Below are 25,093 nucleotides of genomic sequence, written 5' to 3'. Positions count from 1 at the left end.
CAAAAGAGACCTGCTTACCACAGACAGAATACCTCAGGTACCACCGACTCTGTGGCTGCTTGAGTTGAAACAGAAACCTGGGGACGGCAGGACAGGCCTGGTGGTCCCTAACCCCTCTGGCTCAGAGGACCTGTTCTGTTTTGCCGTCTTTTAGAACTGCACAGTTCAACCCATCACCCCACCAGCTTTGCCCCCTAGAACCCCAACATATGACTGGTTCGCTGGCTTTAGGAAAGGCTCCCAGGTGTCCTGGAAGTCTGCCCATTCTCCACACCTTCTGCACAGCGCAAGTCACCAGCAAGCAAAGTCATCTCAGGGCTGTGTTTTTCCTCAGAAAACATTCTGGCAAAGCAAGGGCACAGGAAGAAAGCCGGCACTTTCCTCAAAGACAGCTCGTTTTCTGAGGTACTTTGCTAACTCAGATCAAAGCCACTGTGCGGGGTCTGTCACTGCATATCCTGAGAGGAGAATGAGCTGCAGGGTGGGTGGCTCTTCCACGCCTGCCCACGTACTGAGACATCACAGGCCTCAGCCGCACACCTAGCCTTTCCCTCCTCTGCCGTGTTCCCCCAGAGCCTTCTGACCACACAGTGCTGTATGAGAAGTTCCATGATCCCAGGCCAACCCTGCTGTGTACAGAGCGAACCCAATGACCGCTCTTCTAGGACACAAGGCTCTCAGTTACAAAGTAACTGTCACTCTTCTCGTGATCGATTAACGCCTTGCCTTCCCTCACTGCTATGCCTTCAAGTCCATATGCTAGGAAGGTGTTTGATGCATTTCAGTTGAACCACGTACATTCCTAACAAACAGGACACAAAAGGCCCTTACTTTTGTTATCACCTAGCATCTTAAAAATGGATTACAATGAAACACTTCACGGCCCAGACAGTGTCTCCTCAGAATTTTACATGCCTGCCTTCGTGGTTTTGAAACTGTCTCATATTTTGGGTAACAGTAGGGCAGTCCTGCCATCAGAGACCGACATGCATATGTTCCCTGGAAGGCCCCCATCTGCTTTATTCAAATGATTGTTCTACGTAAACTACCCTGGTTTGGAAGATGCCAGGCTATGCATTTAAAATAGACCAATCTAAACTATGTTACAAGAAAAAGATATGTAATTGTTACTACGAATGACTGTACTACGGTTTAATTCCAAAATGTCTCCGCAGAAATCTAACATGTCCAGAGGTGAGGATCTTGGGTGTTAACCAGATCAAGGGGGCCATCCTCACAGTGGATTAAATCCATGGATTCACAGCTGAGTGCACTGTCAGGAGGTGAGGGCCAGCTGGGGGCAGACCACTGAGGACGCGGCCTGGGAGGGTGTATTTCCGGGCTGCTGCCTTCTGCTTCCTGGCTGCTTTAAGGTGAGCAACTTTCCTCTACCATCCCCTTCTACCATGCCATTTCTGCCCTACAGACAGCCGACCATGGGCTGAAACACAAAAACTAAGTCAAAAATAAACTGCACCTCCTTCAAGTTGTGGGTATTCGGTATTTCATCCCAGTGGGAATGTGACCAATGCAGATGGTAAATGTTACGTGCCCAGGTACTGAGCCTCAGACTGAGAACCAGCCCCACAGGCTTATTAGCCCACAAGTTCCACCCAAATCCACTTTACCACTGCTGAGAGAACACAGGAGATTGCGAGCCTCATGCTCTAACCCCTGAGCAGGATCCTTTATTTCCAGAAAGCCTCTGACCACTGAAATACCTGTCTGGAAGATAAGGATTGTAGATTTCAGATTGGGACAGTAACAGGACTGATAGAACAGCTAGGAGGATATGAATGTCATGCTAAATAAATCATATTTTTCTACTCTTATTCTAATAGTGGATCACAGAAATTGGAAAAATTAGGAAGCATTTTATGGGGTGTCTACTGAACATCTGGAATGCTGGTACAAACCCCTACAGAAATTGGGGTGGGCGCAGCCCTGCCTGACATCTGCACACGCTTACAGAACCTAGCAGGGAATGCTTTGGCTTTGTATATAAGGAATTAAAATGGCAAACCTTCCTCCTCATATTAAAAAGGATCCCCATGTTCGCCCGCTTCTCATACAAAGAGCCAAGTCTGAAACATGAACACATTACCCATGCAGGCCCTGAAGAAAGATTAGTTTCTTTACTCTAGACTAGATGGTAGCTGTAAGATAAAGCTTAGTTATCCTGACTATAGAACGAGATCTGATGAACCCCAGGTAAACTTGGGACATAAGAACATCAAGGCTTCTGAATGAAAACCATTGCCACCTCTTCCAATAAAAACAGATTAAAAACACCGCTATCATTTCTCTGACTTTGTAGTTTACCCGATACCATGGAATGTGATTTTTTCCCTTTTTCTTCCCCTTGTTTTGCAGAACTGGGGATTGGACAAAGAGCCTTTGTACTACATCCCATACCTTTTATTTCAAAACAGTTTTTGCTAAATTACTCAACTGCCCAAAGAGAGCTCGAACCTGCAATCCTCCTGCCTCAGCCTCCTGAGTGCTAGATGACAGTCATGGGCCACCATGTGTCACTGTGCTGAGCATTCTCTATTGACTGACAATAGCTCTGTGTTCTGCTACCACATATGCTTACACTCCACTGCTGGGAAAAAACACACTCTGCAGGTAAGTCATGCTGTGTGTGTAACTGTTCCCTCTACAGGGATAACTGATGAAAATCTTTCTAAGAGCCTCAGAAATAGCAAGAACACATTGGCGCATCTTGACTTGTATCCAGTTGAGTTGAAAAGTGGTTTTAGAAACTGTTGTCTGAACAATTTCCCCGTATGGTACTGAAGATTAAACCTAGGGCCTTCACACTAAGCTATATCCACAGCCTTTTTAAAATTTTGACACAGGGTATTGCTACATCACTAAGTTTCCGGGACTGGCCTTGAACTTGCAATCCTCCTCCCTCAGCCTCCCAGAGAGCTGGGATTAGAGGCGTGCACCACCACGCTCAGCTGTATCTGCACATTCTTACCCAACAGAACACTCATTTGCCACCCAGCCTTGCCCTTGCTTCAAATAATGGATGAAAGCCACACCCTTACCTTTCTTGTGAGCGGCACTTCGATGGGCACAGGGACCACTTCAGCCAGCAGGCAGCCATAGAACGCAACCATGAATGCAGCAGGGTCATTGTTAGGGAACACAAGCGCCACCTGGAGGAAGGGCCAGATAGACTTTCTAAGACCTCACGGCAGAATTTATCCCTCCTCAGAGGGCAGGAATAAACTCTAAGGAAGGAAGGATGCTGTAATAAAAACGGAGGACTCTATGTAAAATGCACTTTATGGAGGTCATCCTCTTAAGTGAAATAAATAGGGCACATGTGTAAATCCAGAATAGTTTCTCTGGTGTAAGAAACTGACAGTGTAAATAAGGTTCAAAATATATAACAGATAATTGTGAAATAGGAAGAAAAGGTCCAAAGGGCAAGGGAAGTGGGAAGGGTAGGGGAAAGGAATAAATATGAGAAAAGGAAAAAATGGACACAAAGTCTTTGTCAATAGGGAGGGGGTGAAGGGAGGGCGGGGGAATGGGGAGAAAATAAGAACCAAGGTCCCCATGATGACAGGCATCATATCGTATACCTAAAATGGACCAATAAAATAAATGAATAAAAAAATGTATTTTAGTAATGGGTATTTAATACCTCCCACTTTATTTGAAAGACAGTAACAATCACCACTTATTATACTCTTACCAGAGTACAAAAACCTTTATTTTTGCATATTACCTTCCAAATTGATACTTTTACATAAATCAAATTATAGTGTATGTAGTAATTTTTACTATTTCCAATGAGCTTTACAAACAGCTGTTCATAGTCTGACACCATCATCATAATTGTAATTAAATGGTTGTACAATTACTCTGTAGGCTCGGGGCTGAGTGTCTGAGAGCCAGACCCAGACAGCTCAATAAAGATCGCATGGCACTTTTGACTTCTGAGATTTGATGTGAAGTTTGGCCTCTGTAAGCCTTAGTTATCTCACATGAAAAACCAAAGTATTGCTAGAAACCGTATCTTAGTGTTGTGATAAAGTTCAAATGAGAGGAATGCGTGTAAAGAGCTTAGTGTGACACCTGACACACTGCACGCATCTGTGAGTGTTAACTACTAGTAGCAACGCAGATTATTGATCCTGGTAGTTGTAGCAACAGCAGTTAACTAATCTTGGATATGCACACATTTTAGTCGTCTACTATTGCAAATTTTCAATGAGTAACCGCCTGCATATGGCTTCCAGCCAGCCCCACTCTGTCAAGCTTAACCAATCTCAGAATAATCAAAGAGTCTTACAAGTATGGACAGTACACATTACCAGCAAATAACACTGGCACCAAATAACGGTAACCTTTCTCAGTGTTTCCTAACAGTCCTTAGCAGTACTGTATAGGGATGATTACTGCTCCGTGTAATTGTTTAGTTCTCATATCAACAGTTTTTCATTGCTCTTACCTACCTGTCAGTGTTTTGGTATGTTCCCTATTATTTGAATGATTCTCAAATATGCTTGGCAACATTCCCTTTTACATTTATTTCATCTAATTTCCCCATAACTTTAAAATTAACTTGGATTTAACGGTCATGCAATTCTGAGAAATACATTGTTAGGCAATTTCACCACTATAAAAGCAACACAGAAAATAGGTATAGACTAAGATGGCTACAACTCTACTGGGCAGTACATCTTAGGACAGCACAGGCTGCTACGAACCGAAACGTTGTCAGGTTCCTCACGGCTGCCAATTTAAAACACGTTCACCTTGCTCTCGTTACCCTGATGCACACTACCGTACGTAAAGCTCGCTGTTCTTGGGAGTTAGAAAGCCTCCTCTGTCATACAGTTTTAGCAGACTAACCTATTTCTGGATCCCCATTGCGTTTATTTTAAAAGAAGTTCCTCTCACGTGTTGCTGCAGCCATTACTGTTATTCTTCCTTACGGACAATTAAGTTACCCATGTTCGCACAGGCACATAAATCCCGATTTCGCATCCACATATCATTTTTGCACTAGCTCATTTTGGAACTTCAATTATTTACTTTAAGAATATTCTAATTAGAAGTTATTAATTTCAGTACAAACAGGGCCTTCTACTATCGCAATATCTAAGCGGGGGGGCACACAAAGATTAAAATGGCAGCTGAGGAGGAAGTGGGCTGTATCTTAAATTCAGTCACTCTAGCAAGAAGGCGATCTAGAACAGCTGAGGGAAACAAAAGTAAATAAAGTTGGGAATTATATGATCACGTTATTTCCATATGATCTTCTTGCAGTTTTTATCAACTAGAAAGGTTAGAGAAGGAATAAAAAGATTTATTTATGCATACAAATCATAGTCAAGGACTTTTAAAAACTCTTTGAGGTTTGCGTTAGCGACAAGTGTTCTGCCTTCATTTGACTGAGTGCTGACAGCATGTTTTTCAGATCCAACGAACAAGCAGCGTTCAATTCAAAGCTGGCAGGTTACCGCTGCTGTATGACTTCCTCCCCTGAAAGTGACCAAAAGGCTCGAGGAAGCTGACCAAACCACAGCAAAAAATCCGCAAGACAAAGTTTCACCCACAACTGATGGTTGTACCCATTCACAAAGGGACACTTAAACACAGGCTTGTTACTCTTCCCGGGAAACTAATTCTGGAGCTGAAGTCCTCCTCCTCAAGGGCAGACGAAGGAGACAAAGAAGACAAAGAAGTAAGTGACATTCCCAGAGCCAGCCTGCGGAAATCCCTTCCCAAGAAGAGATTCAGGTCTGGCTCTTGTCCCGCTCATCAGAGCATCTGCTCAAGGGAGACTGATTTCATCCAGGACTTAGAATCCCTCCAGTTTACCACTATTTAAAAGATCGTGCTGATAGGGCTGTATAATAGAACTTTGCAGAGTTGTACTGAAATGTGATTCAATGTCATGTTATAAGAACAGTGAATAAAAGCAGAATGTAAAATTGTACACTACTGCATGCTCTCAACAATATTACAAATAATGGACAGAAAAAGGTCAAATACCTAAACGAACATTTCAGAATCAAAATTATTTTGTTTTAATATCATTTTTATTATTTTCCTGTAACATGTGAATCAGTCAGATCCTGTTGTAGTTGTAAACCATACAGATGACTCTTTTCTTTGAAAAGTTTCTTTTCATTCATTTCTCTATGCTGCCTTTGCTATTTTACTGCAGCTTATTATCCAGAGCACGCACGCGCACACACACACATCAAGAAATCAGGAGCCAAAAGCCCACACTCCTGATTGTGCAAAAGCCTTTAACATCAAATTGATTTCCATTTTCCTCCTAAATTTTCCTTCCAAGATTCTGTGTACCCAGCTCTACCCTCCAAATGAACGCCCTCTTCTTCCCTTTGTATAAACAAACTTTCCCTTCTGACCTTCTCTTCACACTATTCCTGGTACAGACTTACTTTTTGCTCCCTGAGAAGACTTCTCTGATCCTACATATGCCCCAAAATGAAAACAACCTCTTTTACTTTCAATAATTCAACTGTATCTTTCACTACCTTTGGGGAACCTGTATTACTTTCAATTTGTTACTTATGTATTTTTGGAGACAAGGGCTGAGCTTAAACTCATTCCCCTGCCTCAGCCTTCCAAATAGCTGGGATTACAGAAGTGTGGTATGATATTTGATTACCTTCCAGTTTATACAAAAGCTAATTATCCATGTGTGCTTTTTTAATACTGAAAGATGCTTAAAGGCAGGCATCATTTGCAATGTATCCCGTGGCAATCTCCATTTTCTGTCTCTAAGAATCAACTTCATTTAAATAGACACATACAATATTTGTAATTTTTGTGCTTGTATTATTCCCCTTAGCTTAATGTCTTCAAGTTTCACCCATGTAGCATATGGAAAGGAAATCCCATTCTTTTAAAAGCTAAATGATATTCCATTCAATGTAAGCACCATAATTGGATAATCCACTCATCCAATCAACAGACATTAAGGTTCCATTTTTTTCACTTAATAATGCTACTAACAGAAATATACAAGTATCTGTTCGAGACCTTGTTTCAATTATTTTGTTTATACCCAGAAGTGGAACTGATGGATCAAGTGGTAATTCCATACATAGTTTTTGAGTAACCACTGTCTTCTAACCTTCCCGCCAGCAGTGGACTAGGATTTCAATTTCTCACATCCTTCCCAACACTTGGTACCTTTTGTGTTCTGAAAAGATCCATTCTTATGTGAGGTGATAGCTTACTGTGATTTTTGATTTGGAATTCTCAAGTCAGAAATGATGAGCATATTTTCACTTGCTTACACTCAGTAAGTTTTCTACATAAAAATGACTATTTCCATTTTTTAAATTGGAATTCTTGCCAGTGTGGTTCAATTCTAGCAATTCTTTATTCTGAATGCCAACCTATCAAACGTGATTTGCAAACATTTTCTCTCACTTTGTAGGTTGCCTTTTTGTTTTCTAAATAATGCCTTTTGGTACGCAGAAGTTTTTAATTTTGAGCAAATCCAACTTGTCTATTGTTTCTTTTATTGACTTTCCTTTGTTGTCTTATCCAAATCATCACTGCTGAATCCAACATCATGATGCTTTTTCTCTATTTTCTTCTTAGCACTATATCATTTTAGCCTTTATATTTTAGTTATCTGGTCCACTTGAGTTTTTGTTTTTGTTTTTTTGGTATGGGGGATCGAACTCCAGTCCTTGCGCTTGTGAGGCAGGCACCAGAACCACTGAGCTAAATCCCTCGCCCCCATTTGACATTTTAAAAATGGTGTTAGGTGAGGGTCCATTTCACTCATATACTCGAGAATATCCAATTTTCTCAGTCCTGTTTGCTGAAAAGACTCCTTTCCCACTGAATATTTCAGCACCCTGTTGAAGTAATTTCATTTTCTGTTCCACAAGTCTCTAAGTCTGTTTTCAGGCTAGTACCACACTATTGGGATGATCATGGCTTTGTAGTAAATTTTATAATTGGGAAGTATTACACCTAAAACTTGTGAAAGCTAGAGACTAAATTTATTCAATAAAAAATTGGACAGAACCATAGTCCACCACAGTATTCTGAAGCTGTAGCAATCTTCTGAAAACTTTCATAACAGGCTGATGTATTTACAACGTCTCTTTTTTTGCGGGGGTGGTTTGAGACAGGTTCGCACTATATAGTTGAGACTGACCTGGAACTCACTATGTAGCCCAGGCTGGTCTCAAACTCACAGCGATCCTCCTGCCTCAGCCTCCAGAGTGCTGGGATTAGAGGTGTGTGCCACCACGCCCGGCCACAATATCTCTTAAGTACAGCACACATTCTTGTTGAGTTCTGGCATCCTATGTAATGTTTTTATATAATTTATTAGTAGTCCTAAGGTATATCAAGGCATCTAAAGTACCTAGAAATAAATAAGGAAAAAATGCAGCATATTTAAAGGCAACAAAACAACTCTATATAATAAAGTTCCAAGACTAAATTGGGGTGTAAAGTTTTTCTCAAGTGTAACATTAGAATGAAAATCTAATACCTGTCCTCTGTAATCTGCGTGATTATTTTAAGAATAAAATGAAAATGTGTCTTCCAACAGAAGGCAAGAGCATATATTAAGAAATTTAACACTGGGGAAAAACTGTAGTGATGGTTAGGTTCCAGGATTGTCTGTCTCAGTAATATAAAACATATTTCAAATGTAATTATCCTGCCTGCCCCGTTCAGTGATACAAGTGCACTGCAAATTAGGAGACTGTATATATGACAGTGATTGACAACATGGGTGACAAAGGCTGACAGAATGGGTTTGAATGCCGGCCACGCACCTTCACCTGGGAAGATACTTAGCTCTTCTAGGCTGAAGGGCCTTGGGCATAAGATCAGAGAAAAACTACATGACTCACTAAGTTGCTGTGAAGAATAAATGACATTTTGTATGTAATTGCTCCTGGTTCTTAGCAAACATGAAGAAAGCTTTACACCATAGTAATAGCAGGAGAATGGGCTGAACACTGGGGTTTTAAATCAGAAGGTATCTTATCTATAGAAGGCCACGATTTACAGATCCAACAATGTAAGCAGTACATACCCTGTCTCCAGGTCGCACCATAGGTTCTTGCTTTGTACCTAATTTATGTAGAATGTTGTAAGCCACCTTCATACTTCTTGTCCATAGTTTGCCTATCAAAACAAAGTATAAAGATATAATTACCATTTACACATGCATTTTCAGTTCTGTTCAAACTAAACTTATCTCAGGAGTATTCCCCATCTGAAAGTCTACTGCATATGGATCTACTTTGCTTCCATTACATGGGGTCTGCCAGTAACTAAGAGAGGACTGTCACCAAAAAGGGCAACAGGCTGGCAAGATTAGAAACTGGAAATAAAAGCAACTGATAAGTATTAGAGGTTTTGAAAACAAAACTTCATATTCAAGGGTCAAAAACTGGGGTGATTCCACCTCACCCCAGTAAGAATGGCTCCTATCAAGAAATCAACCAATAACAAACGCTAGTGGGGCTGTGGAGAGATAGGAACCCTTCCTATTTTGGGGGGGAGGGCGGACTGGTGCAACCACTGTGGAAATCAACATGGAGATACTTTAAACAACTAGGATTAGAAGCCCCATCTGACCCAGCTATTCCTCTGGGCTGGGTGTCTTCCCAAAAGAATTAAAAGAATCATACCACAGTGATATGTGCTCACCCATGTTTATAGCAGCAGTTTCTAATAGCTACAATTTGGAAACAGTCCAGTTGCCCATCAACTGGAAACTGGATAAAAAATATGTTTTTTAAAAATAAAATGGAGTACTACTCAGCCATGAAGAATGAGAAACTAGGGATATGTACAGCTAAGTGGATACACATTGAAGACATACTCTTAAGCAACATCACACATGTGTAAATACCAAACAGTTTCTCTGGTGTGAAAAACAAAGTGTAAATTAGGATCAAAATGTATAATTGATATTGTGTAATAGGAAGAAAAGGTCTAAAAGAGTAGAGGGAGTGGGAGGAGTAAGGGAAAGGGAAAAGAAAAATTGTGTGAAAAGGAAAAACCTGGAAGGAATGTTTTTGTAAACAGGAAAGGGTGGAGGGCTGAAGAGAGAGCTGGGGAATGGGGAAAAACAAGAACCAAGATAAGTCATGCAAAGGTAGGAGATCCCAATGATCAATGTATCTGTACTGTACACCTAAAATGTACCAATAAACAATAAAGGGCTGGGGATTTAGCTAAGTGGTTCCACCACCTGCCTGTGAGCGCAAGGACCCGAGTTTGATCCCCAGTAGCAAACAAACAAACAAACAAAAAAACCTAGAACCAATAAGCAATAAAGATAAAAAATAAAACAAAACTTCAGGAGCGAGACAGACAGCAAATAATAAATAAAAACGTAATGTTGGCTATCTTTTGCCCTGTGTATAACCTGGGCAGGAGCTGACAGGCTGTGTGGTCGAAAGGCTCTACAGCACAGCCCCAGGAACAGGGCAAATCTTCAGAATCCTTTCTGAGAGATAACGTTTACCCACTCATTTTAAGTTCCTGGAATCAAGATGAGGAATAAGTACCAACAATCCTGATTTATCAAGAGAAGACTGAATATCTCAATGAGGTCCCAATTTTAAGCAAAATTCCACTTAACATATAAAGTCTGTAGAGCAAAACCAAAGAATTTTCATTATAGAAGTCATAAGGAATATTTCTAGGGATTAAGCTGCAGCAGGGCCACTTCCATAGTACCACTGACTTATTTTGTACCCAATGACTTGTATCCTTCATTATTGGACCTTGTCTTATGTGATCAGAATGGGCACAAACTCAGCCCTGATAAGTTATTCCCATCTTTTCTAAGGCCGAGTTTCTCAACTTCAAATTTCCCTAAGCCCAGGATTCTGAAGCTGTGAAAGGGGAGTTCACGTGTAGAAAACATAATGGTAAGCAATTTGAACCATCTTTAATTTTTGAACTGCTGAAAAAATCATCACAAAGTAGTATTAAAAACAAAAATTTTAAAAGCTTTAAAGCTCTTTTCCTAAAATTTTTAAGAGCTTTAGAAAAAAGCAGGCTCTGAAGAACTTGCCTATTTTCAGTTCTTGACCTTGTGCCCTGCCAGATTACTCAGTCTTATCCAGGTGATGGTGAACGGCTGGAGAGGGAATAAAAATGACTTTACCATCTGAAAGGCATTCTTGAACACAAAGGCCTTTTATGAGCTACTCTCAGAGACTCAGATGCTAAGAATTTTTCAGAAGTAGTCAAGGTGTTACATGTTACGTTAATGTAAGAATATAATAAAGAACAATATTATTTTTAATATTTTCCTACTGTAATGCAAAAGGTAAATTAAAGAACTTTTTGATGAATTTTTAAAATCCTGGATTTTTCCTAATGCTAGAATTACAGCTATCCAAATACATCAATTAGCTAATTCCATCAATTAGCACCACTACAGTTTAATCCAAGTTTCAACTTGTCAGCTGAGAATCATAGAGTCAACATCATAAATTCACACAAGGGAATTATAGTTTCAAGTCATTAAAGACTACAATAAACACTAACCTTTGGCAAAATTCTTGAAATGTACTTATTTTACACCTAGCATTTTTCATAAACAAAAGACAGTAAGTTAAGCTGATGAGAGAAAATCCAACAGTTCCTTACTGATAAATGAAGCATTACTTTACTACACATGAATTTTAACTTGATTTGGATTTGAAAGAGGAACAGACAACCACACAGAGAATGTATGTGCTAAGGAGGGGCAGGTGGGTAAAAAAGGGGAGGGGCAGGTGGGTAAAAAAGGGGAGGGACTCAGAGCTACCACAGGCACAGAGGCCATAAAATTGCAGTGGGAGCTCGAGAAGATAAATCACTGAGTTCACAAAATACTAAAAAGGGTGCAGAAAGCCCAGTGCTTATCTATTTCAGGCATCTACACTACTTGAAACATCTGGAGTTAAACTATTAAAATAAGAAGAGAAACAAGATTAGAAGACAAATGAGAGCATTTGCTTGGTAGAAAAACAAAATAAATTTAGAGACACTAAAATCCAAGAGGAGAGCCGGGCATGGTGACGCACTCCTGTAATCCTAGCACTCGGAAGGCTGAGGCAGGAGGATTGCTGTGATTTCGAGACCAGCCTGGGCTACATAGTGAGTTCCACGTCAGTCTCAACTACATAGTAAGATCCTGTCTCAAAAAACCAAAAAAATAAATAAATAAATAAATAAATGAATAAAATCCAAGAGGAGACAGAAGACATTTTCAAGTTTCTTCTAGGTAAGGCATTATATAGAGAAGTTAAATGTATAGCACTATTTTTATTAAGATTATGAATTTCATGCATACTCTTTCCCTATGACTTGGAAGAAAGTAAAATGTTGGATTTGAGGGTAAACTACAAGCATTTAAATACAGCTCTTCAGCTAAAACAAATTACTCAGCATTAGAACAATTCAAATTCAATGAACATTTTTTCTGATGAACATTTTTTCTGACTCTTTGGCAATGTCCAATGATTACTTCATCTAGTTTAATGTTTCTATACAGCTAACACATAGTATTGTACCAGTAATGCGCATCTTATGTTCCGAGAAGCTATGAACCTTATCTGGAAATGCATTACTTTCTTACAGCCCTCTAAAGAGTAAAAAGACGGCCTAGCAGCGTATAAACTAATACAGAAGATTAAAATACAGTAAGATAAAATTGATTTCTACATTAGCCATTAATGATTGCAGGTACGATACTTAGATGAATCCAAAATTTCATATGTAATATTCACTTTGTGTCTTATACCTGAAATTTATCTTAACCTTGCAACAAAGGGAAGAAAACAAGCACTACTCTGTTCAACAGCCCATCCGAAAAGTGTAAGTTCAAATGTTAGTAAATGGGGAAGGGAGGAGGGGGTGAAGGGAGGGCAGGGACAAGGGGAAAAAAATGAGAACCAAGACCCATCATGTAAAGGTACAGGATCCCAATGATGAATGTAACTGTACTGTGTACCTAAAACGTACGAATAAACTCAATGAGGAAAAAAAAAAGTGTAAGTTCTTTCAGTCCAGATTCTAAATCCACTGGGAATGTGTTTTATTCATCTTTGCCTTCCCAAGCCTTAGAGCCATGTCAGTGAATCCCTGTTGGTTCTTAGGATGAATGCATGTGCTAGTATTCAGGCTGGCGAGAGAGGGACAGACAGACAGACACAGAGAGAGCCTTGCAAGTGATAGTCAAAAAGCAGCAATTACAAGTACATAATAAACTCTATGGTTAAATTTGGCCAGATATGAGGGTCACACAGAAAAGTCTTCTATCTTCTTTGAATAAAAGAATGTAATTGAAAAAAGGAATAAATCAAGCTTATGCTGCATTGTGGGCCACATTATCCATTCATTTAAAACTACCCAGAGAAGCCACAAAAGCAACGGGGCTATGAAACACATATTCCTAAATTTAATATGCTCCTCACAAAAACCCTACTGTGGTCCATGTAATGTGCAGCATTACAGTGCTACCTCTAGGAGCTCCATCCCCAAGATGACGGGCTCTACTTACAAGTAGGTTGCAGGAGTTAACTAACATAACACTTGGCTCTCGGCCTTGATGGCTAATGTATAAATTGGTATCTTTTCTACTTAACAATCAGAAAATTGGCCGAGATATAAAAACAAAACCAGAAGTTAAAAAAAAAAAAAAAAGCCATCTAACTTCACTAAAACACATTTAGTCTTTTATTTTTCTTGTTTCTTTGCAACACTGAAGTATACCGTGTGGGGGGAAAATAAAACCTGAATCTGCTTTCTGTGTGGCCTCTTATCTGCTGGACAAAAAGGTATCTCTCTGGTATACCTAACTACTTGCAAAAAGTTTACAAACTGAATTAATTTTACTGAATGAAGAATTACAGGAAATTGTTTCTCTGGCTTTCTGAAAAGGTATTATAGAGATTTTGTTTCTTCTGAGTGATGTATGCCAAAATAATGCCACTCACAGTTCTGAAAGACATAATCTTGAATGCCATTATCTCAAAAGATCAACATTCATAAAATCTAAAATCTCAAAAGATCATAACCCTGAAAGATAAAAATTCCAAATACTGAAATCCCTGTATTGGGAGGGGAGGAGGCAGAGAGAGACAGAGACAGAGACAGAGGGGGGGAGGGAAAGAGTGCGCACCTGAGAGAGAGAACGCGTGCGCAAACGAACTATGCAAGAGGGACCAAAAAAAAAAAATTCTGGGGAATGGATTTATACTTTTTAAATTTTATGTATTTTTTTGGTACCAGGGATCGAACTCAGGTCCTTGCGCTTGCGAGGCAGGCAGAGCTAAATCCCCGGCCTGGATTTGTATGTATGTTTTTGATTGTATAAGGGATAGCTGCATCACGTCAGGCACAAGGAATAGCCAGAATGTTGTCAAGCATTATTTTAGGGGTGTCAGTTTCCACAGAAGATCAGTGTGTGAGCAGGCTAGGTGCGAACAATCACTCTCAATGTGATGGTACCATCCAACGAGCCAAGGATCCTGAGAGAACAAAGGCAGAAGGCAATGTTCTCTAAGAGCTGGGAAAGAAATTCCCTTCGCTACCTGGACGCGAGAACTCCAGGTTCATCAGAGTTTGGACTCCACAACATCTTCAGGCTTTTTTAAGTTTTCCTGCTACTTAAAATTGTCAGCATTATTTTTTACAACTTGCTATAATATATAAAACCTTCACATCATTTCCAATAATGGAGTTATTAATCATGTAAAAACTTTCAGACAGTTCTAATTAATTTTGCTCTCAAATTTGAGAAAGTACAAAAGTGCATTATTGCAGCACTGACTTTATAGTAAGCAAAAATGCTGAAATTTCCTCAAATGAAGAGATGTCTTTTTTGTACACCTTTATTTGTAAGAGATAAAATTTCTCAAGATCTCAGTTCTTTGGGTGTTGGCAAATGCAGCAATGACACATCATGGTTTTCTCTTTATTTGGTAAGATCTGAGCTGTCCACTGCAGTATTCTAGATAACCCCAGGTATAAAAGCTAGGTGCATGGAATGACCAATCATGATGATGCACATCCATACACTTTCCTTCTTGACCTATTCTTTATATTGTTCATGTACAGTAGGTGGAATTGTTGAACAGGTCTGAATCTCATTGACAAACCTGAGTATTTATGCTTACAAAAATGTTTATTACCAGTTGGGTTAAGTGGTCTATGAAATACAGAAAAGGTGCTGTAAGAGGTTTTCTTTTTGTTTTTCCAATCCCCCTTTAAAACATAAATAAGTGTCTTTTAAAGAATTCCAAAAATGTTTCCCGAGTCTGGTGCAGTGGTGCACGACTGTAATCCCAGTACTTGGGAAGACGAGGCAAAAGAATCCCTACACGTTGAGGCCAACATAAACTACATAATAATGCCGGGTGTGGTGGCACACGCCTGTGATCCCAGCATTCGGGAGGCTGAGGCAGGAGGATCACTGTGCGTTTGAGACCAGCCTGGACCACATAGTGAGTTCCAGGTCAGTCTCAACTACATAGTAAGACCCTGTCTCAAAAAATCAAAATAAATAAACAAACAACATAGTAAGACCTGTCCAAAAATAAAAAACAAAACAAAAAATTTTTCCCAGAATTACATTTTTGAGATTTTGAGCCTTTAAGGTTTTAGTCCCTAGGGATTTTGTCCTTTTGATTTCAACATTTGGGATAGCAGCATTTGAGACTGTGTCATTGAAAAACTCGGGGGGGGGGGTCTATCAATCCATGTTCAGAGTATTGAACAAAATCACAGATATTCAAGAGGTAAAATCTAGTATCTGAGTTATGATTACTGCTTTAAGGATCAATTTCTGCTTTTAAATTTTGAAAACCAAGTAAATTTTCATACTGACATCAAATAATTTTTAACACGTTCCTTTACATGCCACCTGCATCAGAAACATATAACCAAGACAAATATAAATTAGCCACAACAAAAGAAATTTACCTTCTGCACATTAAATAGATGTCATGTACAAGAACAAGCAAAATGAGAGATGAATAACCCTTAAAGAATTACCGTAGGTAAGGATATACAGGGGTTTTCCATTCGTATCCATGGTGGTCAGGCAGGGCGCCTTTGGGGAGATGGTCCCCCACCGCTGAAGTGCAGCTTCTAAGGAGGGAGGCCAATTCGTGACCACCCCTAGCTGCTCTCCACGCATGGCCAGCATCTGGGCTCCCTCTGGCTTTGGCTGGTTTGGGTCCGGTTGTTGAACTAAATACATTTGAATACAAAAGGTTTTTCAAAAAAAAATATAACTACATTTGTGTGATTACTTTTGTAAAGAAGCTAAGAAATTCATACTTCACGGAATAAATTTATTAATGGACAGAAAACATCCTCCTCTAAAATGATCAGATACTAGCCTCACAGATGTAACGGAAACAATTCTTAACATTTCCAAGGCAATATGGGACAGAGGGCTTAGCTGGACACAGCACACATACAAACTGACAAGAGGCAAAACTATATGGCTAGAGTATAGCATTTAAATACCTGTGTAAAACTTTAGTTATCAACATACAGTAATTCAGACTCTAAAGAGCTCAAATCTTGGTAATTTATGTTTTCTTCTTAATTACTGAGATGTTAATATAAATTTGCTACAACTCTAAATAGCAAGAGCATGGAACAAATCTTTTCCAGAATAAAACTAAAATAAATGCATCGTAACAGAAAATAAACTTCCACGTCCTTTGTTTAAACAGATGGAAACTGAAATTACAGCATTTCTCCCATTTCTAGAAAAAGTTTCTCTCTCACACTTCATGATCTATTTCTGCCTCCTGGCCAGAAAAATCAGTTACTCTTACTTGCCGTTTAATAAACAAGAAAATAAGGACGTTGAGTGTGGTACAGAAGAAATGTTTTATTCTGTTTCAACTTCAATGTGCCTGTGTTAAAAGGCTCACAAGCATTCCAGGGCCAGGAACAAGCATCTGTTTCTCAGAGAAGCAGGAAGAGGGGTACAGGGCCACCTTCCATGCTTTTGCTGCGGAGTCTTCACAAACATGTTTCAGAGAAAGCTGCACTGTTGTGAGCGAAGGTTTTGGATAATTTAATTTCGCATTTCTAAAACCTGATAGCATCCTTAAAAGGAGGCCAGGCTCACAGAAATCACATTCTGCTGAAGCAAACAATCAGTTTTGAGCACTACCCAACTGTACAGGGCTTGGTGAACCTTTCAGGTACCCATTTGAGAACAAACCGATCATCCTTTTCTAGATTTCTATCAACTAATGAAGGTCAAGGTTATCGCTCTTAAACAAAATAGCCATACAGGAAAAAAATCACTTTTTATGGGAGTATTGGGACATCTAAAAGAAACAGCAGTGGAAAAGGGTTCTTTCACCTTCTAACAATTCTTCAAAGTCATCCACAAAGAACTCTCGTAAGGGTGGTCGTTTAGGTCGTTTGAGGGTATTGACAAGCTGCTGAATTTTTGCTGATACCCGGCTACTTACAGGTACTCCTGAAAGATGAGAACCATGGGGTAGATAAACTGACCATCACAGTTGAAACAAATATTTTGGCATAGGATAGAACTCAAGGAAAAACTACTAAGAACCACATAATTTGAACAGGCACTCATAAATATTATATAGATATCATCAGAATTGAGACATTAAAAATTTTATAGTTTGAAACTACATAAAAATATACCATCCAGAATTCTCAGTATCTTAAACAAACTATTTTTCCATTAAGTATCCCAACTAATTTGGTTCAGATAAATCAAGGATCATTTCACAAGAAGGCCAGTGGTTCTCAAGGTTAGTTTAGACTCGACAAATCTTTCCTGGACCACCCCAGAGTTTCTGATTGATTAGGTCTTGGGTGGAGCCCAGAATCTGTATCAAAAAGTACTCCTGTGTGATCTTAATGAAGGGGCATCTCATGTAGAGAAACACCTAACTACCCAATACCCAGAGCCCACCAAATAAATGTATATGCACTTCAGGAAAATAAAAATAGTATGATGTGCTTTCAACAGCTGGCGTTACCTTCATATGGGGAACCCTAGAGAATGTCATATATTGCACAAACCCCACCATACTGCCCACCCTTAGAAAAGAAACTGAAAATGCAGGTACAAGCAATCACAATGACCAAGCTTACTCAAATAGCAGTTCACCATTCTAATAAAAGTCTGGAAGGTAATGGCCACTACTTTGAGCATATCGTGTAACAGCAGAGGCCAAAGGTAACTTGTATTAATCTTATGATGTCTCAATAAATTTATTATTGACGTATTTATACAAGTTTTTCTTTTCCTGAAGTGTGTATCCAGTTTCTTGGTGGACTCTGTATAATGCAGAAACTGCCTGGGGGAACAAAGGCAAAAGTGTTAAGATTTCAATGTTGATAAAGTTATTATTCACAAGGACGTATCTAGTAAAGGAAAAGTTTATCAGAGTTCTAAAGCAAACTGAAAAGCATTCAAGGGAAACCAATCACATTAGAAATGGAGTCATTTCAGTCGCACTGATGGAATAGCTCACAAACGAGTGACTTTAGGGCTCTGGGCTGCAGAAGGCATGTTGTCTGCGAGGGACTAGGACCAAGTCTCTCCAACTGTGAATGATCCAGGTCCCACAACATTAACTCAGTGACACAGACGGCACCTCAAAAATATTTTGTCCATCTTTCAAACACAAAACTCAATTAATTTTATTGATGAGTTTTGTTCTAACTTATGACTTTGGGAAAAAACAGACTTCAGAAAAGGAGAATACAAAAGAAAGTACACGTCCAGGCTTGCTGCTTTGCATTTGAGTTCTGGAAATACTATAATCACAACACCCCAAGGCCAAAAGTATGAAAAATAGAGCGAGACTTCCACTGCATATATTCTTAAATTTTTGTCTAACCTGAACAAAAAGTCTAAGGTACTACGTACTTGTATCTGTCAATGATTTTTACATTTAACTTCATCTTATTCTTCTAGGAAACAAACAACTTAACACTTGTACTCCAGTTTTTAATTATTCAGACATTAGCTATTCATTAGCAAAAACACCAAATGTTAATTTTTCCTAGCATGACTGACTTTCTGCAAAAGTTACATTTTTTCCTTAATGAATAGTTCTTGATCAACTGAGAAAAAGTTTGCATTTCTTGTGCTTACATGCTAATGAAGAAGGTTGTATGGGAGGTCATAGGATTCTGTTGAAGTTAGAATCAATGAATCCGTGGTGTATCAAGAAGAAACACATCCACTCACAGGCACAGAAAAGCACAACAGCAGAAACAACTGCCACGGTACTCACCATCCCCCGTCTCCATGAGCTCGGCATTGCCATACTTTGGTGCTGTCCGAGAGGTCGTTGAGCCCTGTGGCCTCTCCACTTGTATTGAGTGCTCTGAGGTGTACGTGGTTACATCGGGAGGTGCAGAGTGGTTTTCTGCAAAGAAGCACATGAGGAGGTTCTCCGGTGGTTTTGATGATTATTCTCTAGGCTAAACAATGGCCTCAAAAACGACACTGCCTAGGCAGAGACCTGACACATATTCATTCTTTCAAAATCCCTCGAAAGCTGGCCACAAAAAATCTCTACAGAATAATGAATGGTCTGTAAGATAATGTATACCATCCCCAATGAAACGAAGTCAAATAGAACTTCAGATATAATTCTGCAGCACAAGCCACAACAATAAATCGCTGTAACATCTTAACTAAAATGTTCTGAAATAGCTGATGGACAAGATATCAAGAGCTACGTGTTTGTTCAAAGAAAAGCGTAGCTTCTCCTAAGAAGAGAGGTAGTGAAGAGGATACGCCTTGACATCGGAGAACCTAAGATTTAAACGCCAGCTCTGCAAATCCCTAGAGATCTCACAAGTATCTTAATCTTTCTGTGCCTCGGTTTACTTATCCGTCAAATGGGAACAGTATCATTATAATGCTTGAGGACAGTTGGGTGGAATAAATACTGTATTAAATTAAGTTAAAACAGGAAAAGCCCCCAAAATAGTCTGTGATAAAGGGTGACACATCAAAACTAGTATTTTGATTCCTTATGATTAAATAGAAACTTCTAATACAGGGGCACCTCCTTCTATCCTTCAATGTGTCAGAAGCAAAACAATTTTGTATCGCTGAACATGGCATTCTTACTGAAAAGCCTCACTCCTCTGCCTACTTCAGTGCTATACTTGGCAGTTGCCTTATACACAGTCAAACCACCAATAAAAAAGTGAAAATGTGATAGAAAAAAACCATGAAAAGGACACCGGTTTTTAGTCAGAAGTGAAGAAAGAAGTCCAAGGTTGTCTCTTTCAAACTCAGTGGAGAATATGTGCTTCAGGCAACAACCTTTTTGGGGCTCTATGCAAGTCTGAATGATTGCAGAATTTCTCTAAAAGCACTGTTCTGGGGTTAACAAACAAATGCTAGCAAGGTAGGCAAATTTACAAATACAGAATCTCGGAATGAGGATCACCTACTTGCATAAAGAGGCTTACACACATTATACAATTCTTTATAAGGAGGACTCAGGTATGAAGGAGTAGCTGGTACTTCTTGCTAAGTTTCAAATGCAGCAACCCCGGTGACTAACCCATCCCAATCTCACTGAAGCACTTTCTGGGTTATGTGGTTCTAGGCATTTGGATCTGGAAGGTATGAGGGAAAGTGAACACGGCTGAGCCACCTGGGACCAGCTCCCTAACCAACCTGCCGGGCTTCCGATTCCCGTTCTGGAAAGTGGACATAGTAGTGCCTATCTTACCCTCCTATACAGCAGGAACTCAACAAATAAACATACACAAAAGCACTTAAACTTTACCATCACCAGTTACACATACATGCTGCAGGTGAAGAGACTTTATTGCCCAGGGTTGCAATAGGTCTGGACACTGCTTCTGCAAAGCATTAACACACTGTTCAGCACATCTCTTTCCCAAGGGTCTCGACCTTTACGAACTGAATTTTATTCCCCCAAATTCATGGGTTAAAGACCTCAAAATGTGAATGCATATTTGGATGCAGAGACTTTTAAGAGTAATTAATGTAAAAAAGAATCTTTTAGGGTGAACAATGACCAAGCGAGCCTTGTTTGTAAGAAGGGATGAGGTCACAGTCACACATGAACAAGCCATACGAAGACACCAAGATGACAGCCACCTACAACTCATGGAGAAAGGTCTCTCAGCAACCAACTCTGCCAACATCTAGCTTCAGACTTCCACCCTCCAGAGGTGTGAGAACATGGCTGTTTGCTGCTTAAGCTGCACAGCCTGCGGCGTTTTGTTGTGACAGTCTGAGTGGACTATTGTACAGCCTAAATGCAACTTCTTAGACCCAGCCCAGAGCAGTGCCTGCAGCAGTTCCCGCGAGAGGAACCAGACGGTTCCCATTAGAGACACGGGGGCACTGGGCAGGGAGTTCCACCAGGCAGATCTGTGACGAGTGGGAGGCGGGAGGAAGAAGAAAATCCTTCAAAAGTTGCTTGCCACATTTCAGACTCTGTCTTCCTTATCACATCCCATCTGCATTTTTGCCAAATCGCCTTCAGTTTGCGTTTCCAAGTGATCTAATTCTCTGGAACTCCATCTCCAGACAGCTAACTAGTACACACCGCGGCCTCATATTTCAAGTGAAACCACAATAGACGCTAAGAAAGGAGGCACAAATTTTGAGTTAGCCCCCTAAACGCAAGCTCCCTGTACTCTGACTTGATTCAAGCTATGCTGGACTCAAACACACTGCTTCACGGGGGATGTCCACTAAGGCTTTGTGGCAGGCAGCTTTTCTACCTCAAAGCTGGGGAAAATTATAATTCCAATACATCTGGTGATTTAAAAAAAATAGGAACAGGGACAGCTGGATGACTTCAAAGTGTTTTCTAAATTAATTTATATGTCACCTTGCCTCCCTCTCCTTTTCAAACTCCTTGCATATGCCAACACTGCGGGCTGATAAACCCAGCAGCTGGCTTCTGCGAGGGAGGCAGAGAAATTCTGCCACTGTGCTGATATACTGTGCCTATTGTGACAGAGATTATAAATCTCAATATAAAGTGGGCTACCTATCTTTGGAAGAGTGTCTTAAATCATCGTGTACATAACGTAACACTAATGAAAGACTTGTGGAGGAGTAAGAAACAGTGGTCTTGGGCCGAAAGAGCAGGTTCAAGCTTTTCCAAGGTCTCAGATACGCTTCAGCTCCAGGCACGAGGCCAAGGAAGTGTGCACGCAACAGGAACCTTTTGGAGATTAAGGACACCCAGTACAGGGCAACCACTCAGTGCTCTTCAGATCAATTTCATGGGGCTCTTAAAAGTAAGAGAAAAGTCGTGGCCATCCTTCAGTCCCTCAGCAAAGGTTACCTCCGCTGTGAATCTGGCCCTAGTTTTCTCCAAGATCTTTTGCTCTGCTTCCCCAAAAGTCTGAGAGCTTCTCCTATGGGGAAGCTCTGGCACCACTATGACTCTCAGCAGTTGACACGGGCACCTTCAGAATAGGAAAGAATATGACAGAAGGTTAGAGGGCAAAGTCACCAACCACTGTTATGATAGTAACTACAAGTTTTTCAGCGGCATCCCTACCAGGGCTCTTAGCTCACCCTGACACACTTACACTAGAGGATTTCATGTGGCTCAGGCCATGATCTGCCCATTCTTCCCTGTCATAACCAACCTCCAGGCACTGGCTGGCTTCCCTGTTTGAAGACCTTTGGATAATCCCTGGCTGCCTCGACTTGATCCTTTCCTCTGATCACCTGCTCCTGCTCCCCGCTGGGTACAAGGACAGAATGTACTCCTTAGATGCTAAAGCTCCAACACAGACGTCCCATATATTCTGCAGTCGTCAAACATCAGAGGAATTATTGAAAGTGTGAACGCACAAATGAATACATTAACGAATATTGGACAAGTAGAGATAAAACGCTCTGGATCTAATATCAACTAAATAGCAGCATTCTTGAATTCTAACTGTATAGCTGGAATTCCCACTGATCAATGGTGAGAGACCCTACTCATAAGCCATGTTAATTATTTTTCCCTAAATTCTAAACGAAGAGAAAAACAGTGGAAAACTTGGCTTTAATATACAGAAAGCAATGTGCTTGCAGTCTACTAATTGACAACGGATAATGAATAAAGCTCTCAAAGGAACCTAACGTTTTACACATTAAGAACGTCCAATCCCTGGTTTCCTCCAATCACTCAGTCACCACCGTTCACAGACAGCAAAGAAGAAACACGTGCCTACCTGCAAAGTGGGTGCCAATGAGGCAGACCCACGAGACCACCATGTCTGCCAGATACTCCAGATTCACGGCAGGTTAAAGACTGTGTCTGTACCTACAGGCGTTAAATGAGGTACTTTGGTGAGATGTGGAGGTAAGTGGAGCATCAAGGCAGAAAGTACCTACTTCTCAATTCAGCTTGCTTGGGTGTTCCGACTACGCCACTCCACTGGTTCACCTCTCGGCATGTAAGAGACTAAAACGCTGCAGAGGGACCAGACTCAAGCAATTTACCAGAAGTATGTGAGCACAAACTGGGAAAACCTCCCTCCTATCAAGGGTGAATCCTCCCCTCAAACTCGCCTGCGTCAGATAGAGGATAAGTAAAAGAAGATTCAGGGAAAAGGGGAGTCCAGAGCGGCACAGAGAGTAAGGGGCTGTCACTGGCGACGCCAGAACATCCAGCTCTGCCCTCAGACCTCCTGCTGCTGGTGATCCAGATGCAGTCTTTTATTTGTAGTTTATCAGAAGACAAAAGTTTCCTTTCTCTTTAGTCTCACTACAGTGGAGTCTCCTGCTGGCTCTAATGGAAATGCTCTCATCAGTATTTACACCAATTTTTAAAATGACACATCAGTTATAGCCAAGCAAATGTGTTAGTTTCTCACTAATCACTCAGGGACAGACAAATACTCTTAGTTTAATCTTGTCTTCTGTTACAGATTCGTGTGTGTGTGTGTGTGTGTGTGTGTGTGTGTGTGTGTGATACCAACAGTAATTCATTAGTTGCATTTCAAACTTACAAATTGTCTCTACATTAAAACCAAGAGAGGGCTAGAAAAGGCCATCATGGTTCTACACTCAAACATTTCTCTTAGAGTTCTGAGAGAGCCAAGATTGGTTTATACACTATCTCAATTCCTCAGACCTTGAATTGTTCTTTCCCTTACCTTTATTCCGTGAAAATCCCATAAAGATGTGACAAATCTATGGAAGTATATTGTAACACTGGAACCCAACTCTTTAGCTTTTAAAAACAGCTCTTTGATTTTTATTTCTACAAATTCAAATTCACGATGAAAGGTTCCAATTACTGTAAAGCATGCAAAGCCTAAAGATCTTTGGAGACTGTGACCGGAGATGTTGAGATCTTAATGTTTTATGCAAAATTTGACTGTACTTTTGGCTGAAAAAGAGTCTTTTCTCTGCTTCGTAAACAGGCTGAGGAAAGCAGACGGGTACTGAGGAAAAGGCAGGAGCTCCTCCATCTTTTGCTCAACTTCTTGACCCCTGGCAACACACTCAAATTTTTGAGTCTTGGTTTGCTCAGCTACAAAACAATACTATGTATTCCTCATTGTGTCATATGAGCCATGAGCTTATGAAGTGACACAGCCTCTTCACATCCTTAAAAAACCAGATAATTAATGCAAAGACTTTTTTTTTTGGAGCAGGCCTGGGCTAGGGGCTTCCCTCTGCCTTTCTGTGAAACTCAAGAGCATAAAGGTGCAAATGACTGTGTTGCACTTTCTGAGTTAAATGTATCTAAACATTGGGGGGAAAACATGTAAATGAATAGATGTGATTCTCCTGTTACATTAAGGTGTAAGTGAGCAGATCTCTGAGGCATTCCTGGAAAGTGGAGTGACGATCTCCCTCAGAGGATTATGGAGTGGGTGCAGGGTTAATATTCTTTTGGATCCAACAAACATTTGTATTTTCAAAAGTTAAAGCCAGCTCAGTCTTAAAAGGTGAAAATCACAAAAGCCCTTCTGGGAAAAAGAGCCAGGACCAGACCTGTATTTTCACAAGAATGATGGGGAAATTACACATGGGACAGCTTGGGGGGGAGGAGGGAGAGGGGGAAGGGGA

General features: G+C 40.3%; 1 protein-coding gene across 1 annotated transcript in view; it reads right to left on the bottom strand.

Moving 5' to 3' along the window:
* Dip2c (disco interacting protein 2 homolog C) overlaps positions 1-25,093 on the bottom strand; it is a 304,786-nt gene that overhangs the window by 107,806 nt on the left and 171,887 nt on the right. Inside the window, exons 9-13 of the mRNA XM_033761773.1 lie at positions 19,299-19,433; positions 17,381-17,500; positions 16,045-16,242; positions 9,074-9,165; positions 3,057-3,167 (exon numbers count right to left, since the gene is read on the bottom strand). Of these exons, the coding sequence (XP_033617664.1) occupies positions 3,057-3,167; positions 9,074-9,165; positions 16,045-16,242; positions 17,381-17,500; positions 19,299-19,433 (656 nt within the window). The remainder of the gene's footprint in view (positions 1-3,056; positions 3,168-9,073; positions 9,166-16,044; positions 16,243-17,380; positions 17,501-19,298; positions 19,434-25,093) is intronic.

Source organism: Fukomys damarensis, unplaced genomic scaffold (genome assembly GCF_012274545.1).
Source record: "Fukomys damarensis isolate Sample0158 unplaced genomic scaffold, DMR_v1.0_HiC HiC_scaffold_10, whole genome shotgun sequence".
In the NCBI taxonomy this organism is placed as follows: Eukaryota; Metazoa; Chordata; class Mammalia; order Rodentia; family Bathyergidae; genus Fukomys; species Fukomys damarensis.
This window is presented reverse-complemented; position numbering and strand designations above follow the sequence as displayed.